Here is a 19417-nt window from a genome sequence, read left to right as displayed (position 1 = left end):
GAGGTAAGAGAATTAAAGAGAAATCTAATCCCAAGATTATATATTGTAATAACCTGAGTGTATTATATTATTATTACAAAGCCACAAAGTGTTTGAACCCTGTCATCTTCATGCTTGTTTCAGGTTTCTGCAGCTCTAAGTATGGCTCACGGCCTAGTTTTCATCAATAGCCTGACCTCCTGACTGCTGCTGGTTCTGGGAATAAAGAACTGACATGGTTGAACAGAGCCGTAACCTAGTTTTAATCAATGGTCTGACCTATTGGGTGGTGGCTGATACCGGTTATAATGTACAACTGCTTTTATTCTCTAATTACAACCCAGATTCCTGCTGAATGAAAGCCAGGGCCCAGTTCCACTCAGGGAAACAAAAAGCCTGACCCCCAGGGCAAATGAGTGACAAAAGAACAGATTGTGACTTATTTATACCTGTGTTGTGTCTGAGCCCGTAACCTCACCACGCGGTAATCAAAACTCCTCAAAAAAAAACCTTATGCTACCAGACACTGCCTTTCCCAGGGCCTCTGACATACTCCCAGGGGAGGGAAGCACAAATACAGATGTGTACATGAACAGGCATACAAAGACATAGAAAAACGCAGATACACATATGGACATCACACACACACACTCACACAAACACACACACTAACACACACACACACACATGATTACATGTACACACATGGACATACAAATAGACATGAAGGCACACACAGAGGCTGGAATTTTCAAGCCCCTTCCCCCCACTGCGGCTTCTCCTGTGACAGGGCTGACGAGCAGGACTTTAACCTGGTGTTGTTAAAACTCTTACTGTGTTCACCCCAGTCCAACGCCGGCATCTCCACATCATGAGCAGGACATGGGCAGGGCCAGAAGATCCAGCACAATGGGCTGGAAAATTCTGGCCAGACAGTCACACACAGCGACATATACACATACACATAAACACACACTCACAAACACACACACACACCAATTTTGATGGTATTAGACAGGAACTTTCAAAAGCTGATTGGGGGAGATGTATGTGTGCTTCCCTCCCCTGGGAGTATGTCAGAGGCCCAGTGAGATACAGAAGCTCCAGCGTCACCTGGCTCTGCCAGTCCTGGAGGCCCAGATGCATCTGCCCCATGATTTGTGATCCCTCAGCCCTAGCTCTCTGAGACTGGGCCAAGTTCTGGAGCCCCTTTCGCTACAGCATTCTGTGAGTGAGCCAAGCTCTGGAGCCCCTCAGCAGTAGCCCTCTGAGCCTGGGATAAGTTGTCAAGGCTCACAGCCACGGCCAGCAGTGTCTCCAACATGCCCCTGTCACCCGTGGTCACAGACTGATGTGTCTCCTGGATGCCAGTGACATCCTCAGCTGTGGCCCCCTGTGTCTCTGCTATGACCTGCTGTGCCACCGGGATGGCCTGCACCCTGTCACCCATGAGGACAGATCCCTGAGCCGGACTTTCCATTGCGGTCGCCACCCTTGCAGTGTTGGCCTGGTTCGCCCGCTATACCGGCACCACCTCCTGCAACAGCACTCTGTTGGACTCCCCTGAACAGCCTGGCAGTCGCAGCATGGTTACTGACAGCCCTTCCACAACTCCCCGGGTTTGCTGATGCATCTCAACCAGCCTTGGGACGAACGAACCCTGAGGCCCGGCATGTGGCTTTGAGTCAGTTGAATCCTCACCTCCGACAGACTTCCACCGAGCCCTTGGATGTGCCCGCCTCCACCCGATGTGCGTCAGCATCTGCAATGTGCTCACCAGTAAGTGACCCAGCAGCCTCATCACTAACATGACCCACTGTCGTGACAGTCTCTGTGTTGGCGGGTTGGCACCCGTGCCGATTCAGTGGTGTTGTCCTCGGAGGATTCTTCAGGGCTTCCCTCCGAGGTGTCATCCAAGGTGTCCTGGGTAGTTGGTTGGGGAGCAGCAGGGATGGGGGTGGTGCTGACACTCGAAGGGCCTGGTGCATCAGGGTCCACGACTGTAACAAAGAACACACATGAGGGGAAGGGAGAGAAAGCATCCCGCGCAGCACAGCACTTACTTAGGAAGAGAGTTAAGCTGATGTCACTTGCATGCCGGAGGCCAACCTGGCTGTCGGTCACCATTCTCCTCGTGGAGTCTTCCCCTGCCAGCTCCAGGACACGCTGCTCACAGAGCATCAGCAGCTGCAGATCAGGCACACCGCCACCAGTCTGTGCCTCTCATGGTGGTTGTGCGCATTTTTCTCCCGTGGGGACATGTGGGGGATTGAAAGAATGGATGTGTGGAAGGGCGTGGGGTGCAATGTGTGTCTGAGTTGGGGAGCTTGGGTTACCCCTTTTGGGGAAATGGGTCACCATTGGGAGGCGCTGCCTGGAGGGGGGGTAGTAAGAAGTCTCACAACGCCAGCTTAAAGTCCAATAGCTTTTGGAGCACTGCTCCTTCACCAGGTGAGTGGCAGTTGGGCTCACAAACAGGGCATATATAGACACAAACTCAATTACAAGATAATGGTTGGAATGTGAATCTTAACAGGAAATCAAGTCTTTACAGGTGCAGACAATGCGAGTGGAGAGAGGGTTAAGCACAGGTTAAAGAGAAGTGTATTGTCTCCAGGCAGGACAGTTAGTGAGATTTTGCAAGCCCAGGCAAGTCCAACACTGGCATCTCCACATCATGGAGGGGGGTGCACAGGGGTTGGATGCAGTTCCTGGTGGAGTGGGGGGGGGGGGGGGGGGTAGGGAGGGGGTGGGTGGGTGGTTCTTGGATGTCCTTGAGGTGCCTGGTGATGGTTTGACATTGTTAGTACAGCACATGTGCAGGTTTCAGGATGGGATGCCAACTCACCCTTGCTGCCCGCAGAAGGTCGTTTCAGTTTCTTGTGGCACTGCTCTGTGAACCGAGGCGTCAGGGCCCTGGCATTAACTGCGGATGCCAACACTTCCCACAATGCCTTTGCTGCGCGACCCCTTGGGCAATGGCTCTGAGTGTGGAACAGCGGCTGGCGCTGGTTCAGTCAACAAGGTCCTGTGTCCAGTGGGGGACGGGGTGCAATGCCCAATGCTCTCACTCAACAAGGGGGAATGCTCACAGGCAGAGGGTGGAACACAGCACTATTTGTGTTGAAGGGAGCAGTGAGGCCAGTGCTGTGTGTGTGAAGCGGGGGGTGCGGTTGGGGAGTGGGGAGGGCAGCGATATCTGCATGACTGCGGGATGGGGAGGCCTGTGATGTCCATGGTGGGAGGGAGTGGGTGAGAAGCCAGCGATCTCAATGCTGGGAGGACTTCTTTACCGATCTCCCAGAGATGTGTGCTTGCAGAGAGGCCGCTCAGCGCCTGATTGCAGTCTCCTCAGCGAGAATAGGCCCCGCCCCAGACTTCTGGAATGCTTCACGCTCGTGACCTCTGCAGTGCACAGAGTGTGATTCACTTTTAAAACACCGCTGAAGAAAACCAGCGGGATTCACTCCAGTTTTCGCACAAATTCATTACTTAGAATTTTTTTGGGAAATCCTGGCCGCTAACTCTGTTTCTCTCGACAAAGATGCTGCCAGACCTGCTGAGATTATGCAGTTTGTTAATGATGCTGGGTGAGGGGTCACTATTGACCAAGACACTGGCAAGAAGCCCCCAACTCTACTCGGTCAACCTGAGAGGGCAGATTGGTTTAAAGTATCATCCAAATGGTGACAGAGCAGCACTCCGCCAGTGTGGCACTGGAATGTTGGCCTAGAATCTGTGCCCAAGCCACTGAAATGGGATACAAGTCCACAACCTTCCATGTGAGAGGTTAAGAGGGGGTTACGGCTGACACTGGTTGAACCAAAGGGCATTATTGAATCTGTCACCCACGTTCATTTTTATTTCCTGGTGTCGGTTTGCCCATTTATCAGATTCACAACACCCCATGGTAGGGGTTCAACTTGGCGAGGGTGCTACAAGCCTGGCCGAGTAAGCAGGAGAGTGGGAAGTGCTGCTTTTCAGGAGGAAGGTTGGAATAGGCGTGGAATAGTTGTCATGGTGCAATGACCTAATTAGTCAGGGCTGCAAGACACATCCTCGACATCTCTGGTTGTGGTTCGACATATGCTCCAGATGTCTTTAAGATGGGATTGGGGGAGGGGTCCGGTTATGGAATGGAGAAGGGATCTCATTATCTTGGTGAAATTAATTATAACTTTGATGAGTTTTGTACAAGGCAGGCCTGGGAAAGGGTCCAGATTAAACCTTGTTCTTGTCCAGCGGGTCAATATGTTGCTGTAACACATTGCGGCCGGCTGGAATCAACCTTCCCTTTCTTGGTGACATTCTATATTTCTTTGTCTTTCTGTCACAGCCCCTCCCCCGGCTTCCCCTACCCAACCAGTGCCCGTCCCTCCTCCAGTTAAATCCTCTGATGAGGAGGTAGAGGGACAGAGTTGGAGTAGTTTCTTGTGAGAGGGGTCCGAGAGTGACACCAATTATCTTCTGAGACAGTGGAGAAGGATGTTTAGATGATGCCTTTCATGACCCCAGGGGATCCCAGATCACTTTGCAGCCAATTAATTTATTTTTGGATGCATGCTGCTGTAAGATAGAGAAATACAGCAGCCCAGTGCAGACAGTAATGTGATAACAACTAGGTAAAGTGTCGGAGTGATTCTAATTGAAGGATAAATATTGACCAAGGCATCGGGACTGAGAAGCGTGTTCACAGCATTCTAAGCAGCAGGAACACAGATCCTTCAGCAGCACTTCACACCAGCTCCCAATTTCATTTCACGGGTGGCACAGTGGTTAGCACTGCTCCCTCACAGCGCCAGGGACCCTAGTTCGATTCCGGCCTTGGTCACTGTCTGTGTGGAGTTTGCACATTCTCCCCGTGTCTGCGTGGGTTTCCTTCAGGTGCTCCTTCCCATAGTCCAAAACACATGCTGGTTAGGTGCATTGACCATGTTAAATTGCCCCTTAGTGTCCCAAGACAGTGGGTAGGTTAGGGGGATTAGAGGACGGTTCTGGGAATGGGGTAGGCCTTGGTGGGATTCTCTTTCAGAGAGTTGGTGCAGACTCAATGGGCTGAATGGCCTCCTTCTGCACCGTCGGGATTCTATGATTCTATGCTTCCCTCAAGCTGTAATTCTCCTGTGAACACTCACACATCCTTGGGGTCTCAGTTACATCATTTGCTTCTCCAATCTCTTCAGTTATTATCTCCCCTTGTATTGCACCATCATCACTCCTGTCATTTGATCATCTCCAGACAGCCACACACTTTGGCTTTTTAATTAAAAAATTCCTTTGAACACAAGTTGTTCACCTGGAATGTCTGAAGAAAAGTCAGTGAGTTGAAATGTTAACCCAACCTTCCTGTCTCATGGCTCGGAGTTGGTAGGTCACTGGTTCAAGTCCCTCTCCACTGGTCCAAACACAGATCCTCAGTTGACACCACAATGCGGTACTGAGGGAGTGCTCCCCGCCGCCGCCGCCGCCCCCCCCCCCCCCCCTCACCCCCAACCCTGTGAGAGGTTCTGTAGAATGGAGGCTCCATCTGTCCTTTCAAGTTGAAGCAAAATATCACAGCCCCTATTTCAAAGAAGAGCTGGGGAAATCTCCATTATCTCCTGAGTCAATATGTGTCTCACAAGCAACATCAGAACAAAACAGGTCTAAGACAGATCAGATCTAAGCACTGTGGCCCTGCCACAGCCAGCCGTGAATGGTGGTGGACAATTAACAGGGGAGAAGGTTCCACAAATATTCCTGTTCTCAATGATGGGGGAGCCCAGCACATCGGTGTAAATTACAAGGCTGAACCGTCTGTACCAGAAGAGCCAATTCTTCATTTTATCCTCCTTCTGAAGTCATAGAAACACACATAGAAACATAGAAGATAGGAGCAGGAGGAGGCCATTCGGCCCTTCGAGCCTGCTCCACCATTCATCACCATCATGGCTGATCATCCAACTCTATAGCCTAATCCTGCTTTCTCCCCATAACCGTTGATCCCATTCACCCCAAGTGCTATATCCAGCTGCCTCTTGAATACATTCAATGTTTTGGCATCAACTACTTCCTGTGGTAATGAATTCTACAGGCTCATCGCTCTTTGGGTGAAGAAATGTCTCCTCATCTCCGTCCTAATGGTCTACCCTGTAGTCTGCACTGTGTTCTGCTTTGAGAGCACAGAGCATAAGGTTGGGGGTTTGGTGAGTGAGGAGTTAGGTGAGGGAGATATTCTTTTCTTCTTCTACCCTTTCCACCTCCAGCAGTTAGCGCTTACTTCAGTACAGGGAAGAAGCTGATTGGTGAGCAACTGGTAAGTTATTCTATTTATTCGAATTGTAATAAGTAGTTTTTAAAGTTATGGTATGGCAGGTCACCTCAGACAAGTGGAATGCGCATCCTGCATTATGTGGGAAGCCAAAGGGTTGGGAAAGTTTTAAAAACTAACAAAAGATGACCAAAACAAAGAGAGAAGATAAGCTATGAGGGTAAACTAGCAAGCAAATAAAGACAATAACTATGACTAGAGGAAAGGTACTAGGAAAACTAATGGGGCTAAAGGTCAATAAGTCCCCAAACCTGATGGCTTACATCCTCGGCTATTAAAAGAAGTAGCTACAGAGATAGTGGGTGCACTGGTGGTAATCTTCCAAGAATCCTTAAATTCTGGAAAAGTCCCAGTGCATTTGAAAACAGCAGTGTAACATTCTAATCAAAAAAGGGAGACTAAAAAAGTTAACCACAGGCCAGTTAGCTGAACTTCTGTCATTGGGAAAAAGCTAGAATCCATTATAAAGGACATAATAGCACAGCATTTAGAAATGCTCAGTATAATCAAGCAGAGGAAGCATGGCTTCAAGACGGAGGAATCACGCCGTACAAATTTAGTAGAATTCTTTGAGGTGGTAACAGCAGATAGATAAAGAAGAGCCAGAAGATGTTATATATTTGGATTTCCAAAAAAGTATTCAATAAGGTACTGCACAAAAGGCTAATTAATAAGATAAGAGCCCATGATGTTAGGGGTAGTACATTAGCATGGATAGAGGATTGGCTCACTGATAGAAGACAGATGGTTGAGATAAGAGGGGCATTTTCAGGCTGGCAACCTGTAACTAGTGGAGTGCCACAGGAATCAGTTCTGGGGCCGCAATCATTTACAATATATATTAATGACTGGGACGAGGGAAGTGAATGTAATATTGCCAAATTTGTGGATGACACAAAAACAGATGGGAAAGCAAGTGGTGAGGATGACACAAGGGGTGGGAATTTCTGGCCATGCTCACCCCATGACCGGAGAATCTCGCCCGAGATCAATGGACCTTTTCATGGTCCGTGTCCCGCCCGCTACAATTCCCATGGTGGTCAGGACGGGAAAATCCCACCCAAAGAGTTTGTAGAGGGATCTAGGCAGATTACGTGAGTGGGCAAAAACTTGGCAGATGAAATATATCGGAGAAAAATGTGATGTTATGCACTTTGGTAGGAAGAATGAAGAAACTGAAACATTATTTAAATGGAGAAAGACTGCAGAAAGTTGCAGCACAGTGAGATTTGGGAGTCCTTGTGCATAACTCACAAAAAGCTAGCATGCAGGTTCAGCAGGTAATTGGGAAGGCAAATGGAATGTTGGCCTTTATTTCTAAGGAACTGAAGTATAAAAATAGGGAAGTCTTGCTAGAACCATACAAGGCACTAGTTAGAACACACATGGAATATTGTGAACAGTTTTGGTCCCTTTATCTAAGGGCAGCTATGCTGCCATTGGAGGCAGTCCAGAGAAGATTCACTAAGTTGACCCTGGATATGGAGTATTTTTCTTATGAGGAGAGGTTGAGTAAGTTGGGCCTGCACTCATTGGAGTTTAGAAGAATGAGAGGTGACCTTATTGAGACATATAGGATTCTGATCAACAAACATTATTATGGACGGCACGGTGGCAGAGTGGTTGCACTGCTGTCTCACACCTCCAGGGACCTGGGTTCGATTCCCGGATTGGGTCACTGCCTATGTGGAGTCACAGAGGGTGGTGAGTGTCTGGACCGAGCTGTCAGGGGTTGTAGTAGAGGCGAGTACAATTTTGCCTTTTAAAAAGCCTTTAGACAGTTACATGGGTAAGATGGGTATGGAGGGCTATGGGCCAAATGCGGGCAACTGGGACTGGCTTAGAGGTAAAAAAAAAGGGGCGGCATGGACCAGTTGGGTCAAAGGGCCTGTTTCCATGCTGTAAACCTCTATGACTCTATAACATGTGGGTCCATTATAAGCAGATTCAGGAGAATTTATACTGGAGAATAGAGAAATGGCATAGAAGATAAGGAGCCTTGGTGAGTTCCTGGAGTGCATCTTGCAGATGGTATACACATCTGGCACTGTTTGTCGGTGGTGGAGGGATTTAATGTTTATGGAGGGGGTAGTTATCAAGCGGGCTGCTTTATCCTGGAAGATGTTGAGCAGGTGAGAAGACAATTGAAATATTGTGTACAGTATCGGTCTCCTTACTTCAGGCAAGATGTAAATACATCAGAAACCTTTCAGAAAAGAGTTACCAGACTAATGCCAAGAATGGGCGGGTTGTCTTATGAGGAGAGGTTGGAGAGATTAGGTTTGTTTCTGCTGGAGTTTAGAGGAATAAGAGGCAACTTGATCAAAGCATTTAAGATCCTGAGAGGGTATTGATGCGGTGGATGTGGAGAGAATGTTTCCTCTTGTTGGAGAACCTAGAACGAGGGGTCACTGTTTAAAAATAAGAGCTCGCTCATTTATGACAGACGAGAATTCTTTTCTCTCGGAGTGGAAGCAGAGTCTGAGGATATTTTTAAGGCAGAGCTAGGTATGTTCTTGACAAACGAGGGGGTGAAAGGTTACCGGGCGTAGGCAGGAATGTGGGGTTGAGGTTACAATTGATCAGACATGATCGTATTGTATTGAATGGCGGGGTAGGCTCGAGGGGCCGAGTGGCCTACTCCTGCTCAGAATTCATATGATCCTTACTGGAGTCTCAGCTGTTCACAAATATCTCTATGATTTAGATGCGGCAAACAAATGTAATATTCCCACGCGGCACAAATCCAGGTGGGAAAGTGTTATAAGAAAGGATGTAAACTGGCTTCAATGGAATTTGCTCAGACTTAGTGACTGGGCAAGAGCACGGCAGGTGGAATATTATGTGGAAAAATGGGAGGTTATCCACTTTGATAGGAGGAAGATGTGCAGAGTATTTCTGAAACGGTGAGAGATTTAGAAAGCGTAGGTGTACAGAAGGAGTGTGCGCCCTCACCAGTGAAGTCACCGAAGGCCCAACATGCAACTGCAGCAAGCGACTCAGACAACTAATGGTATGTTAGTCTTTATCGCAAGAGGATTTGAATACAGTAGTTTCAGTTGTTTAGAAGCTTAGTTAGACCACACCTGGAGTACCATGTGCACTTTTGCTCCCCTTACCAGAGGATGTTGTTGCCAGAGGGAGTGCAATGAAGGTTCGCCAGACTTGTTGCTGGGACAGTTCTATGAAGAGGGATTGGGCAATCTTTAAGTTTTGAGTTTATTTATTACTGTCACAAGTAGGCTTACATTAACACTGCAATGAAGTGTCTGTGAAAATCCCCTAATCACCACACTCCGGCACCTGTTCGGGTACACTGAGGGAGAATTTAGCATGGCCAATGCACCTAACCAGCACGTCTTTCAGACTGTGGGAGGAAACCGGAGCACCCGGAGGAAACCCACGCAGACATGGGGAGAACGTGCAGACTCTGCAAAGGCAGTGACCCAAGCCAGGAATCAAACTCGGGTCCCCGGCGCTGTGAGGCAGCAGTGCTAACCACTGTGCCACCGTGTCGTCATAAACTGGCCCTGTATTCTCAAAAGTTTCGAAGAATGAGCGGTGATCTCTTTGAAACCTACAAAATACTTGAAGGGTTAGACAGGATAGATGCAGGTCAGGTTTTTCCCTTGCGTGAGGGCTGTGGAAGCTCAGTCATTGGGTTTGTTTAAAGCAGAGACTGACAGGTTTCTAAATACCAATGGCAGAAAGGGATATGAGGATGGTGTGGGATAAAGGCTTACAAGGGGATGATCAGACATGATTGTATTGAATGGTGCAGCATGCCTGATGGGTTGAATGGCCTACTCCTGTTGCTATGTTTCTGGCATCACAGGTGTCAGTCTTCAGGCGATTCAGTTTACCCCACGTGATACCAAGAAATGGCTGAAGGCACTGGATGCTGCAACGGCTCTGGGCCTGAACAATATTCCAGCAACAGAACTGAAGACTTGTGCTCCAGAACTTGTTACGCCCTAGCCAAGCTGTTCCAGTACAGCTACAACACTGGCATCTAACTGGCAATGCAGAAAAATTTCCACCGATGCCGTGATCACAAAAAGCAGGACAAATCTAACACAACCAGTGACTGTCCTATCAGACCATTCCCCATCATCAGCAACATGATGGCAAGTGTCATTGACAGTGCTATCCAGTGGCACTTACTCAGCAATAACCCAATCACTGATGCTCAGTTTGGCTTCCCTCATACCATTCAACTCCTGATTTCATTGTGGCTTTGTTCCAAATGTGGACTAGAGCTGAAGACATGAGGTGAAAGTCACTGTCCTTGAGTCCTTACAAGAGGAAGAGTGTGAGGGAGTATAACTGGAGCTGGTGGAGTTGAGGACAAATGAAGTGCGCTCAAATCATCATGGTGGGGGCTGGAGGTGCGGGGAGATTGGATGTCCATGGTGAACTAGCTTGCCAGGACATTGCAGAGGGAAGTGAAGAGTCAACCACATTGCTGGGGATGTATGGAGTCAGGTATAGGCCAGATCAGATGCGGGCGGCAGATTTCCTTCCCTGCAGGGTGTTAAGATGAGCCTGCCCTGGCAAAATCATTAACCTCATGGCTACAAGGACAGCACCGAGGGCTATTGGCAGAGACCTGATATCCCACCCAAAAGATGGCCCCTCTGGCAGGGCAGCACTCCCTTGGCAGCATGCAGGGGTGGGCCACGCAGCCACAATTTCCTAACTCTCCGAACTATGGGGCGACAGGATGTTGGTGGCTGCAGGTTAACAGCCTGGTCTTGATCACTGCCATGGTGTTGTGAGTTTTCATTTTACGTTCTCGGTGTGAATGATACTGTAAACGGCAGAACCCTGAGGAATATTAACACACAGAGGGATCTGACCGTGCAGGTCCACAGTTCCCTAAAAGTGGCAACACAGGTGGTCAAGGTGATTAAGAAGGCATATGGCAAGCTTGTCTTCATCAGCCGGGGCATTGAGTTCAACAGTTAGGAAATCATGTTGCAGCTATATAAAACCTTGGCTAGGTCGCATTTGGAGTATTGCGTGCAGTTCTGGTCACCACACTACCTGAAGGATGTGGAAGCTTTGGAGAGAGTGCAAAGAAGATTCACCAGGATGTTGCCTGGTCTCGAGGGGGTTGGCTATGAGGAGAGGTTGAATAAACTAGGATTGTTTTCACTGGAAAGACGGAGGCTGAGGGGAGACCTGGTAGAGGTCTACAAAATTATGAGAAGCATAGACAGGGTGGATGGTCAGAGGCTTTTTCCCAGGGTGGAAGTGTCAATGACAAGGGGGCACAGGCTCAAGGTGAGAGGGGAAAGTTTAAGGGAGATGTGCTGGGGGGAGTTTTTCACACAGAGAGTGGTGGGTGCCTGGAACGCGCTGCCAGAGGAGGTGGTGGAAGCAGGCACATCAGCAACATTTATGAGGCATCTGCAGGGGTACATGATTGGGAGGGAACAGAGTGATATGAACTGAGTAAGGGCAGTTTAGTTTGGGCATCATGATCGGCACGGGCTTGGAGGGCCGAAGGGCCTGTTCCTGTGCTGTACTTTTCTTTGTTCTTTTTGTGTGTAAGAATGTCAAGGTGGGAATGGAGAAATGGGAGGAAAAGACAGACTTTGTAAAGGCACCAAATTTAGGGATGCACACCTCTCATTCCAAAGTTTATTTATTTTTTGCAGAGTACAAAAAAAACTGGTACAGTTCTCACGGTTCATATTAGATCAGGCGCGACATTTTCTAAAAGACCAAATTAAACCCAAAATACTAGAACTGAAATATTATTTTTTTAAAAAATCTAATATTTCCCATCGTTTACAGTGCATTCTTTTTCAACAAAAAAAAACCTAAATCCGGATATTTACAGAAAACTGAATTAAGTTTCGTCAAAAGAAATTCAAAATGGCACTCGGCTCTCAACTTTCATCCTGGTTGGCATCTGGAACATTCCGTCGGTGGCTTGAAGTTAAACGTCATGTGGAAGAATCGGTTAACCGCAACACACAACTGGAGCACGGCCATTTATTGTCAAGAAAGTACACACCTTAAAAAGAAAAGGGGCTAACTGGCTCTTCCCACCAAACCCAGGATTGTAAATCAAAGAATGACTATCTTAGGAAGTCTTACACCTGCATCAACACCTTGGTCAACCCATTGTGCTGGAGCAGAATGTTCTGGAAGACAATGGGAGTCTTGGGATCATCGAAAGTCCGTTGTATTGGGTTGAATTTTAGAGATTACCCAGAGGAGATGCTCTCGTGTGAAATGTTAACAGCCCCAATTCCTCTGCAGCTCCCCAGACTTGATGGCCTGCAAGACTCCTGCTGGTCCTACTCGCCCAGAGCCATGACATCAGCTAGTTACCCCACAAGCCTCGATTCCAACTGACCTCTCGGACACGAACTTGACTCCAACTGGTCTCTGAGATCCGTAGCCCCCCCGACTCCTGCTTGGGTGCCCAACTCAAGTCCCTGGTGTCTTTGCTCATCTCTCTGACTGCAACTTCTGATCCTCGCTGGTTCAACCAGATCCCCCAGGCCTCACTTACTCTCGGCCTTGTTGGGTTACCCTCCACCTCGCTCCCCCCCCCCCCCCTAGATCCAAAGCCCTGACTCTTGCTGGTTTCCCGGACTGAAGAGCAAAAGATAAAACAGCATGGAGAGTATCAGACTCAGTTGTGGGCTGTTTAGATAATAACCAGTCATCCTAGTTGTACTAAGAACCTACAGTCTTGTGAAAAAAACCCAACTCAAAATTCTCAGCCTAGATTGCAACTATGCTTTTATACAAAAAAAGGAAGAGGAAATAAAAAATGTCAAGCTACAGAGTCCCGTGAAGACTGGGTCGTTGGTCAAATGGACCAACATGGGCTTGGACAGCCAGGAAGCATGGATTGTCAAAATTTGTACTTTTAAATTAAGAGATATATAAATAAATATACCCACCTACATACGAGAGCGACTTCCAGCATGTTGGTGGGGGGGGGCGGGGGGGGGGATGATGGGATTTAGGGAATAAACATTGCTTAAAACACTTCTTTTTAAAAAAAAGGACATATAACTTTCAAAATATACCCTGCTACCCACTTCTTCAGTGACAGGCCACACAGGTACAGACAATGTACAGACAATGTACAGACTGATTAAGTAATTAAAGTTTGATTATTAAGACATTAAATTCTCTTTTTTTCTCTCCATTTTTTTTTAATTAACACATCACATTATTTTTTTTTGTGCATAGGGATTCCACATGCTTTTCATTCCATGCGGTTCGCAGAGTTAGAAGGGTTACTTTTTCTGTGATTTTTAACATTAGATTGGACAAAATATGCATATATAACTATACAATATTTAACACTTGCAAATGCAGAGACATGCAACACAAAATAGGCATCTTCCCCCATCCAACATCCATACATACGCGTACTGTATATATACACACTTTTTACATTACAATTTACATTACAGCAAGGGGAGAGTAGGTGAAAACTCTCTCCCCCCCACCCACCCCGCCAACTAGAGAGGGAGAGTTCAAATTTCCAGCAAAGGAAACTATTTATGACGAAAACGTACGCACTTAGCGACAGATGACGTGTCGCGGTAAGGAAAATGAATCAAAAACCCAGCTCGTCGGAAAAGTCCTGATGTAACGCACCACGTGTGACACCTTTTGTTTCAATATGTCTTTCAAAGTTGAGATGCATTTAAACCTACAAAAGAAACTTCAAAAGGCCAGTGTTGTCCAGAGACTGAGAGTTTGCAAGCCTCTAAGCAACGCCGCCCCAGAAAATAAATAAATGTCTTGTGCATCTGCGTGACGACGGAGCCTCGAAAAACATCGAGGGAAATTGGAAGTGGAAGGGGAGGGGGGGCGGGGAATAAAATGAGTTTTAAAAAATGTGCAAACGCGGTAACAAACTGAGATCCGGTTTCTTTCTCGCTTCCTGAAACACATTGCCGTTCTGTGGAAATACGGGGCAAGGAGTCAATTCGTAGGGAGCACGCCAAGACTGGCAGCAAGCTGGCTGGTTAGTTAAAGAGAGGGAGAGAGAGTCACCGGGTACAAAGCAAAACCAAGGAAAGGGGCCCTTTAAAAAGCCCGTCGATTGGTGCCACCAGCTCAGTGAGAGAGGCAAGGCTCCCAACGGGGCATGCGGAACACAAAACCTACTGTACCTTTAACATGATTATCATTCTTTAGCACTGGTCATGACAGGGCAAAGACAAATGGTATCATCCTCATTGTATTCATTTTATATATATGTACATATATATGTGTGGATATCCATATATGTGTGTATATATAAAATTACAATATAAAAATTGTGGATCCCAATACCTTGGCATTCCTGGCAACAGTTACAAGTTCCAAACATGGGACCATGCCAGTGGACAAGCTGTCTGTCAGCGCTGGTATATATATTATATACACTTATATTTTTATTTATATATATTATATATGCAGCATTTGCCCTTCTATCTAGCTGATCCAGAGTGTATTGCACAAGACCTGGTCGAATGGACAGGATTGTCCGTCTGTTTTCTTTTCTGTGTGTTTTCTTTCATTCCCTCCGTCCTCCTGCCTCTCAGTCGGGCTCCCGCTTTATCGCCACCACTTTCTCCAGGATCCTGCGCGTGCTTTCGCTCAGGTCAGGTGGGGTCAGAGCCTCGCGACCGCGGGGATAACCCGGAGAGTCAGCAGGCTCGTCCTTCACCCGGCGCTCGGGCGGGAGCCGCTCGGGGCGCTCGCCGCGCTGCCGCGGCGTCCTCCTCTCTTTCCTGGCCGTTTCCCCTTCCCCGGCTCCGCCTCTCGAGGCGCTGAGGCCGAAAGGCTGGCCCTGCCCCCCGCTGCCACCTCTCTGCAGCATGTAGTAGAGGATGGGATTCGTCTTGGTCAACCAGGGCGAGTCCGCCTGCAGGCCGCGGTAGGGCGCTTGGCGCTCGGAGTCCGACGCTGCCCGGGCGGTGGCCGGGTTGTCTGCCGATGAGCTGGAGGGGAGGGTGTTGAGATACCTGGCGGGTTCAAAGCCTCTTGTGGCCTCCTTCCCACTGACATCCAGGACACGCTTGCTGTAGAAGTGAGCGGAATGATAATCCTCCAGCTTTGGATCACAGGGAGACCCCCTCTCGCTGGGCGAGCCACCATTTTGAATTGTCCTGTGCTGACTTAAGACTTTGATCCCGTTCTCTGAGAGAAGAAGCTGTTTTAGGACATTAAAGCCTTGGGTGTCCTTCCCATTACTCCGGGATTCAAACTCCAATCCATTGCTAGGCCGGAGGTCCAACATCCTGCCGTTGCCTTGTGAGCCTGGAAGACCATTCATTGCCCCCCTGGAAGAGACGGAGTGATTGTTCCGCACCTCACCCTGCTCTAGCGTCTTCTGCAAGTTATCCAGGTCAGTGGGGGAGACGGGGAGGATCTTCCTCTTCTTGGGAACGTTGCAGGGGCTGTTGGAGCCAGAGGTGGATGTCGGGGCCTCCTGGAGGCTGCCAGCGTTTGGATGTTGACTGAAGGTGTAAGTGCCCAAGGTGGCATTGTTGTCCCGTTGCAGGAGTTGGCTCAGAACACCTCCTTTCTGAGAGGAATGGGACTGAGCCATGGGTGGGGATAAAGGAGGGGAAGCCAGTTCTTGCTTCACATTGTCCACTGGGAAGGATGGGTATTTCTCCTCAGCCTTGCTTGGCATTGGAAGCTGGAAATTGGCACTTTTCTCCAATGCCCCTGCGTTTGAAGAGAAGCCAGCCTCTTCCTCAACAGGCTCTGTCTTGACTTTGACCATGGAGATGGGTTCGGTATTGGTGGTGGTTTGCCCATTACACCGGGTCTCTGATGGGTGGGCACCTACCAAGGTCTGTTGGTCGCCTGGTCTTCCATGCAAGTTGCCCATGAGGACCTTGTCTTTCTCTGGGGTCCTCAGAAGGAGCTGAAGGACGCTGCGTCTTTCGAGCAGGTTTTCGAGATCTGCACTGGACGTTGAACCTGCCTGAAGAGTGCGTCTCGCCTGCTCGCCACTGGACTCCAGCAATACCGACTGCTGAAAGCAGAGAGAGTCGGCTGACCTGTTGAACAGGAGGGGAGCAGAGCTCTCCCTTACCCTGGCCTCCATAGAGCCCAGGACCACATTCTTATTCTCAGTATCTGCTTGGGAAGCCTCTGGGGACTTGTGAAAGCCGGTGTGAGCGAGATCCTGCAGCAACTTGCTGGCGCTGAAGGAGAAATTGGAAAGCCGACTCTCGGTGGTGAGTGACTGCATCGAGACGTACTGGTTACTCTTTGCCAGCTCCATGGGGAGCAACTGTTTGGGAAACTGGTGAGCTTTGGCCGATTCGGAGGACAGCAGCGGCTCCAGGAAATGGTGACTCTTGGCCGGGTCAGCCGGGGTCTGCTGCTTGGAGAGATGCTGATGGTTCTGCGAGGGCTCCCGGTCACTCGAGGGCTTCCCTCGGCGGGCAAAGATACGGTGTGCGCCGTCGTTGGCGTGGCAGAGGGGCGAGAGTTGGGGCTGCCGACTGGCCGAGGTTGTCGAGCTGTTAGTGATCCTCAACGCCGGGCTTCTCTCCGCCGCTTGCAAGGAGGAGGACAACGAGGAGGAGGAGGATGAGGAGGAGGAGGAAGAGGAGGATGATGGCGTAAAGGTTTCCAGGCCCCTGACTCGCCGGCTGAGCAGCGAGCTGGCCAGTGAAGACTCAGCATGCATTGCCGTGCTGTTGGGACTCTCACTCTTGAGATCTGGGGCCTGAGGCTCAGGCGTTCGGCTTCCCTTGGCGCCGTTCTGGTGCCCGAGAAGCAGTTGGAGAAGAGTGACTTTTTGGTGGCTTTTAACCTCAGGAGCATTGCGGTCCTCCCTGGCCTCAGGACTCCGGACCCCTGGGGCTTTGGGGTTCCAACTGAAAAGCAGAGACTCAGTCATTTGTTCCAAGCTGCGAGATTGGAGTGAGATGGGCTCACAGATCCTGGGCTTGGTTGACAGATCCATGGGAGTGCAGCTGGAGCGAGAACTCTCATCGCTGCTGTAGGCCTCCTCCAAGGAGCTGGCTTCCTGCTTCACTGGCTTCTCCCAGGCCGGCATCCGACTGCGGTAATCAAAGCCAGGGAAGTTTCTCCTCTCAGCTCCAGCCCAGTGGTGGCCATTGGCAGACGCGGTGCCGTTTTTGGGTGAAGACTTAGGGGCACTGTTGGTGTTGAGAAGGTGCATGAGGAGGCTACTGCTGTTCGGGGACATGGATGTTTGATTGCGCTCCCTGCTGCTCTTCTCCCAGGTGCCAGACGGGCTCTTGGTGTGATCCACAAACCTCCCTGGTCGCTCCGAGATCTCTGGCTGGCTCGGGCACTCTGACGCCGCTGAGGTACCGTTGGACATGGCGTGGCGATACCTGTCCTTTGACGGGCGCTCCTGGGCCGGGTCAGGCTGCGAGGGCACAGCCACCTTCTGGCTGGCGATGGCGGCCAGCCTCTCGCTGGCCGAGGGTGGCACAGCTCGGGCTCCCAGCGAGTGCTCGCGGGTATACTGTTGCAACTGCGTATCACTGGACAACAGCAAGGCCAGCTGGCTGCAGGCCACACTGGGTTTGGGTGAGCTGGCAGAGCGGGCACCATTCTCCACCATGCTGGCTACCGCCCGCAGCCTGGCAGAGCAGGAGATGGGTTCGCCAACCGACCGCCCATCGGCCGGGGAACCGGAAAGTCTCTGATGGTCGATGGGACTCTGGTAAGTGCCCTCGTTCTCCTTGGGAGGGTGGCTGCTCCGACTGTGGTCCCTGTTCTTCAGCAGAGCTCGCAGGTGGCTGGACACCAGCCCGTAGCTCCTCAGATCTTCCTCCGGTGAGGAGGCGCGAGTGCCCGGGGACTGCAGCTGGCCCTGCCTGGGGGCACTGCCCTGCTGGGACAATGCCACGTTCTGCAACCGAGAGCTGAACGACTGTAGCAAGGAAGCGAGTAAGGTGCTGTGCTGCTGCTGCTGCTGCTGGGCTTTGCCAAGCCTGCTCTGCCTGGCAGTGGGCAGGCTGCCCTCCTGATCGCTAGCCTCCAGCCCGTGACCGCATACCCTCCTTCTCTTGGCTCCGTCCCAGGCTTCGGCTTGGAGAAGCCTGGCCTTCTTCACGTTCAACGCGGAGGCGGATTTGGAAGCCCTCTGCTGGGAGGAGACGGCAGGCTCACAGGAGGGAGAGGCCACAAGACGCTCCCCTCTTCCCCCTCCACCTCCTCCTCCACCTCGGCTACTGCGGCTGGTGGAGGTCTTGCAAGCCGCGCCTTCCTCGTCGGAGGTGCCCTTGGTGGATGGGGTGCCCATATTGCCCCCCGATGCTTGATGCATTAAAACACTCTCGAGGTAAGTTAACACGACTGAATCCTGCTGCATCTCAGAGCAAAGCTCCTCCCCATGGGTCATGTTCAAACAAAAACAAACAACAAAAAAAGGTAAGATGCAAACAAAAAGAATCTTGTTCCAGATTTACGTGTCCATTTATTCACGGGCCGGGTTATAATCCGGATCCATTTCTAATAACAACGCATTAGAACGTGTCGGAGAGGTGGAATTCTGTGGGGCCATTCCCAGGATAAGACGCGGGTAAAGGTCCAACCTCCAACTCCACAGAGACGTTGTCACCTCCACTTCCCGTTTTAGCTACTTAAAGATTACAAGAACCCATCGCTTGGAGTCCAGTGTATCCCAAACGTTGACAAGCCAAGCGGCAAATCCAGGGAAGAAACGGAATTCCCATCTGTGGCCCTTCCTGGAACATCTGGGGATCCTGGTGAGTCAAGTCTCTTCCGCTTTTCTCAACAATCGCTCTCCTTGGATGGGGGAAACTGCACCTGGAAAATAGGAAAAAAACAAGAATCATAAATGGCCAATCTAAACCAATTCAATTGCTTGTCTCACATTAACAATGGGCTGTCACTGGGAGAGAGGTTAGCACAGCAGAGAGCAATGTCCAATAAATCCCAAAGAGTTGTGAATCTGTGGAATTTGCGACCCCAAAGTGCGGTGGATGCTGGGACAGTGAGTAAATTTAAGGAGGAGTTAGATAGATTTATAATTGGTAATGGGTTGAAGGGTTATGGGGAGAAGGCAGGAAAATGGGGATGAGGAGCATATCAGCCATGATCGAATGGTGGAGCGGACTCGATGGGCCGAATGGCCTA

General features: G+C 49.8%; 1 protein-coding gene across 2 annotated transcripts in view; it reads right to left on the bottom strand.

The window, feature by feature from the left end:
• Nucleotides 1–11899: 11899 nt before the first annotated feature.
• Nucleotides 11900–19417, bottom strand: part of nrip1a (nuclear receptor interacting protein 1a) — a 110820-nt gene continuing 103302 nt past the window's right edge. For both annotated transcript variants that reach the window (XM_078233055.1, XM_078233056.1), the window contains exon 2: nucleotides 11900–19087. In XM_078233055.1, coding sequence (XP_078089181.1) covers nucleotides 14856–18659 — 3804 coding nt within the window. In that variant the 5' untranslated portion in view covers nucleotides 18660–19087 and the 3' untranslated portion in view covers nucleotides 11900–14855. The remainder of the gene's footprint in view (nucleotides 19088–19417) is intronic.

The sequence above is a fragment of the Mustelus asterias genome, chromosome 17, assembly GCF_964213995.1.
Source record: "Mustelus asterias chromosome 17, sMusAst1.hap1.1, whole genome shotgun sequence".
NCBI lineage: Eukaryota > Metazoa > Chordata > Chondrichthyes > Carcharhiniformes > Triakidae > Mustelus > Mustelus asterias.
This window is presented reverse-complemented; position numbering and strand designations above follow the sequence as displayed.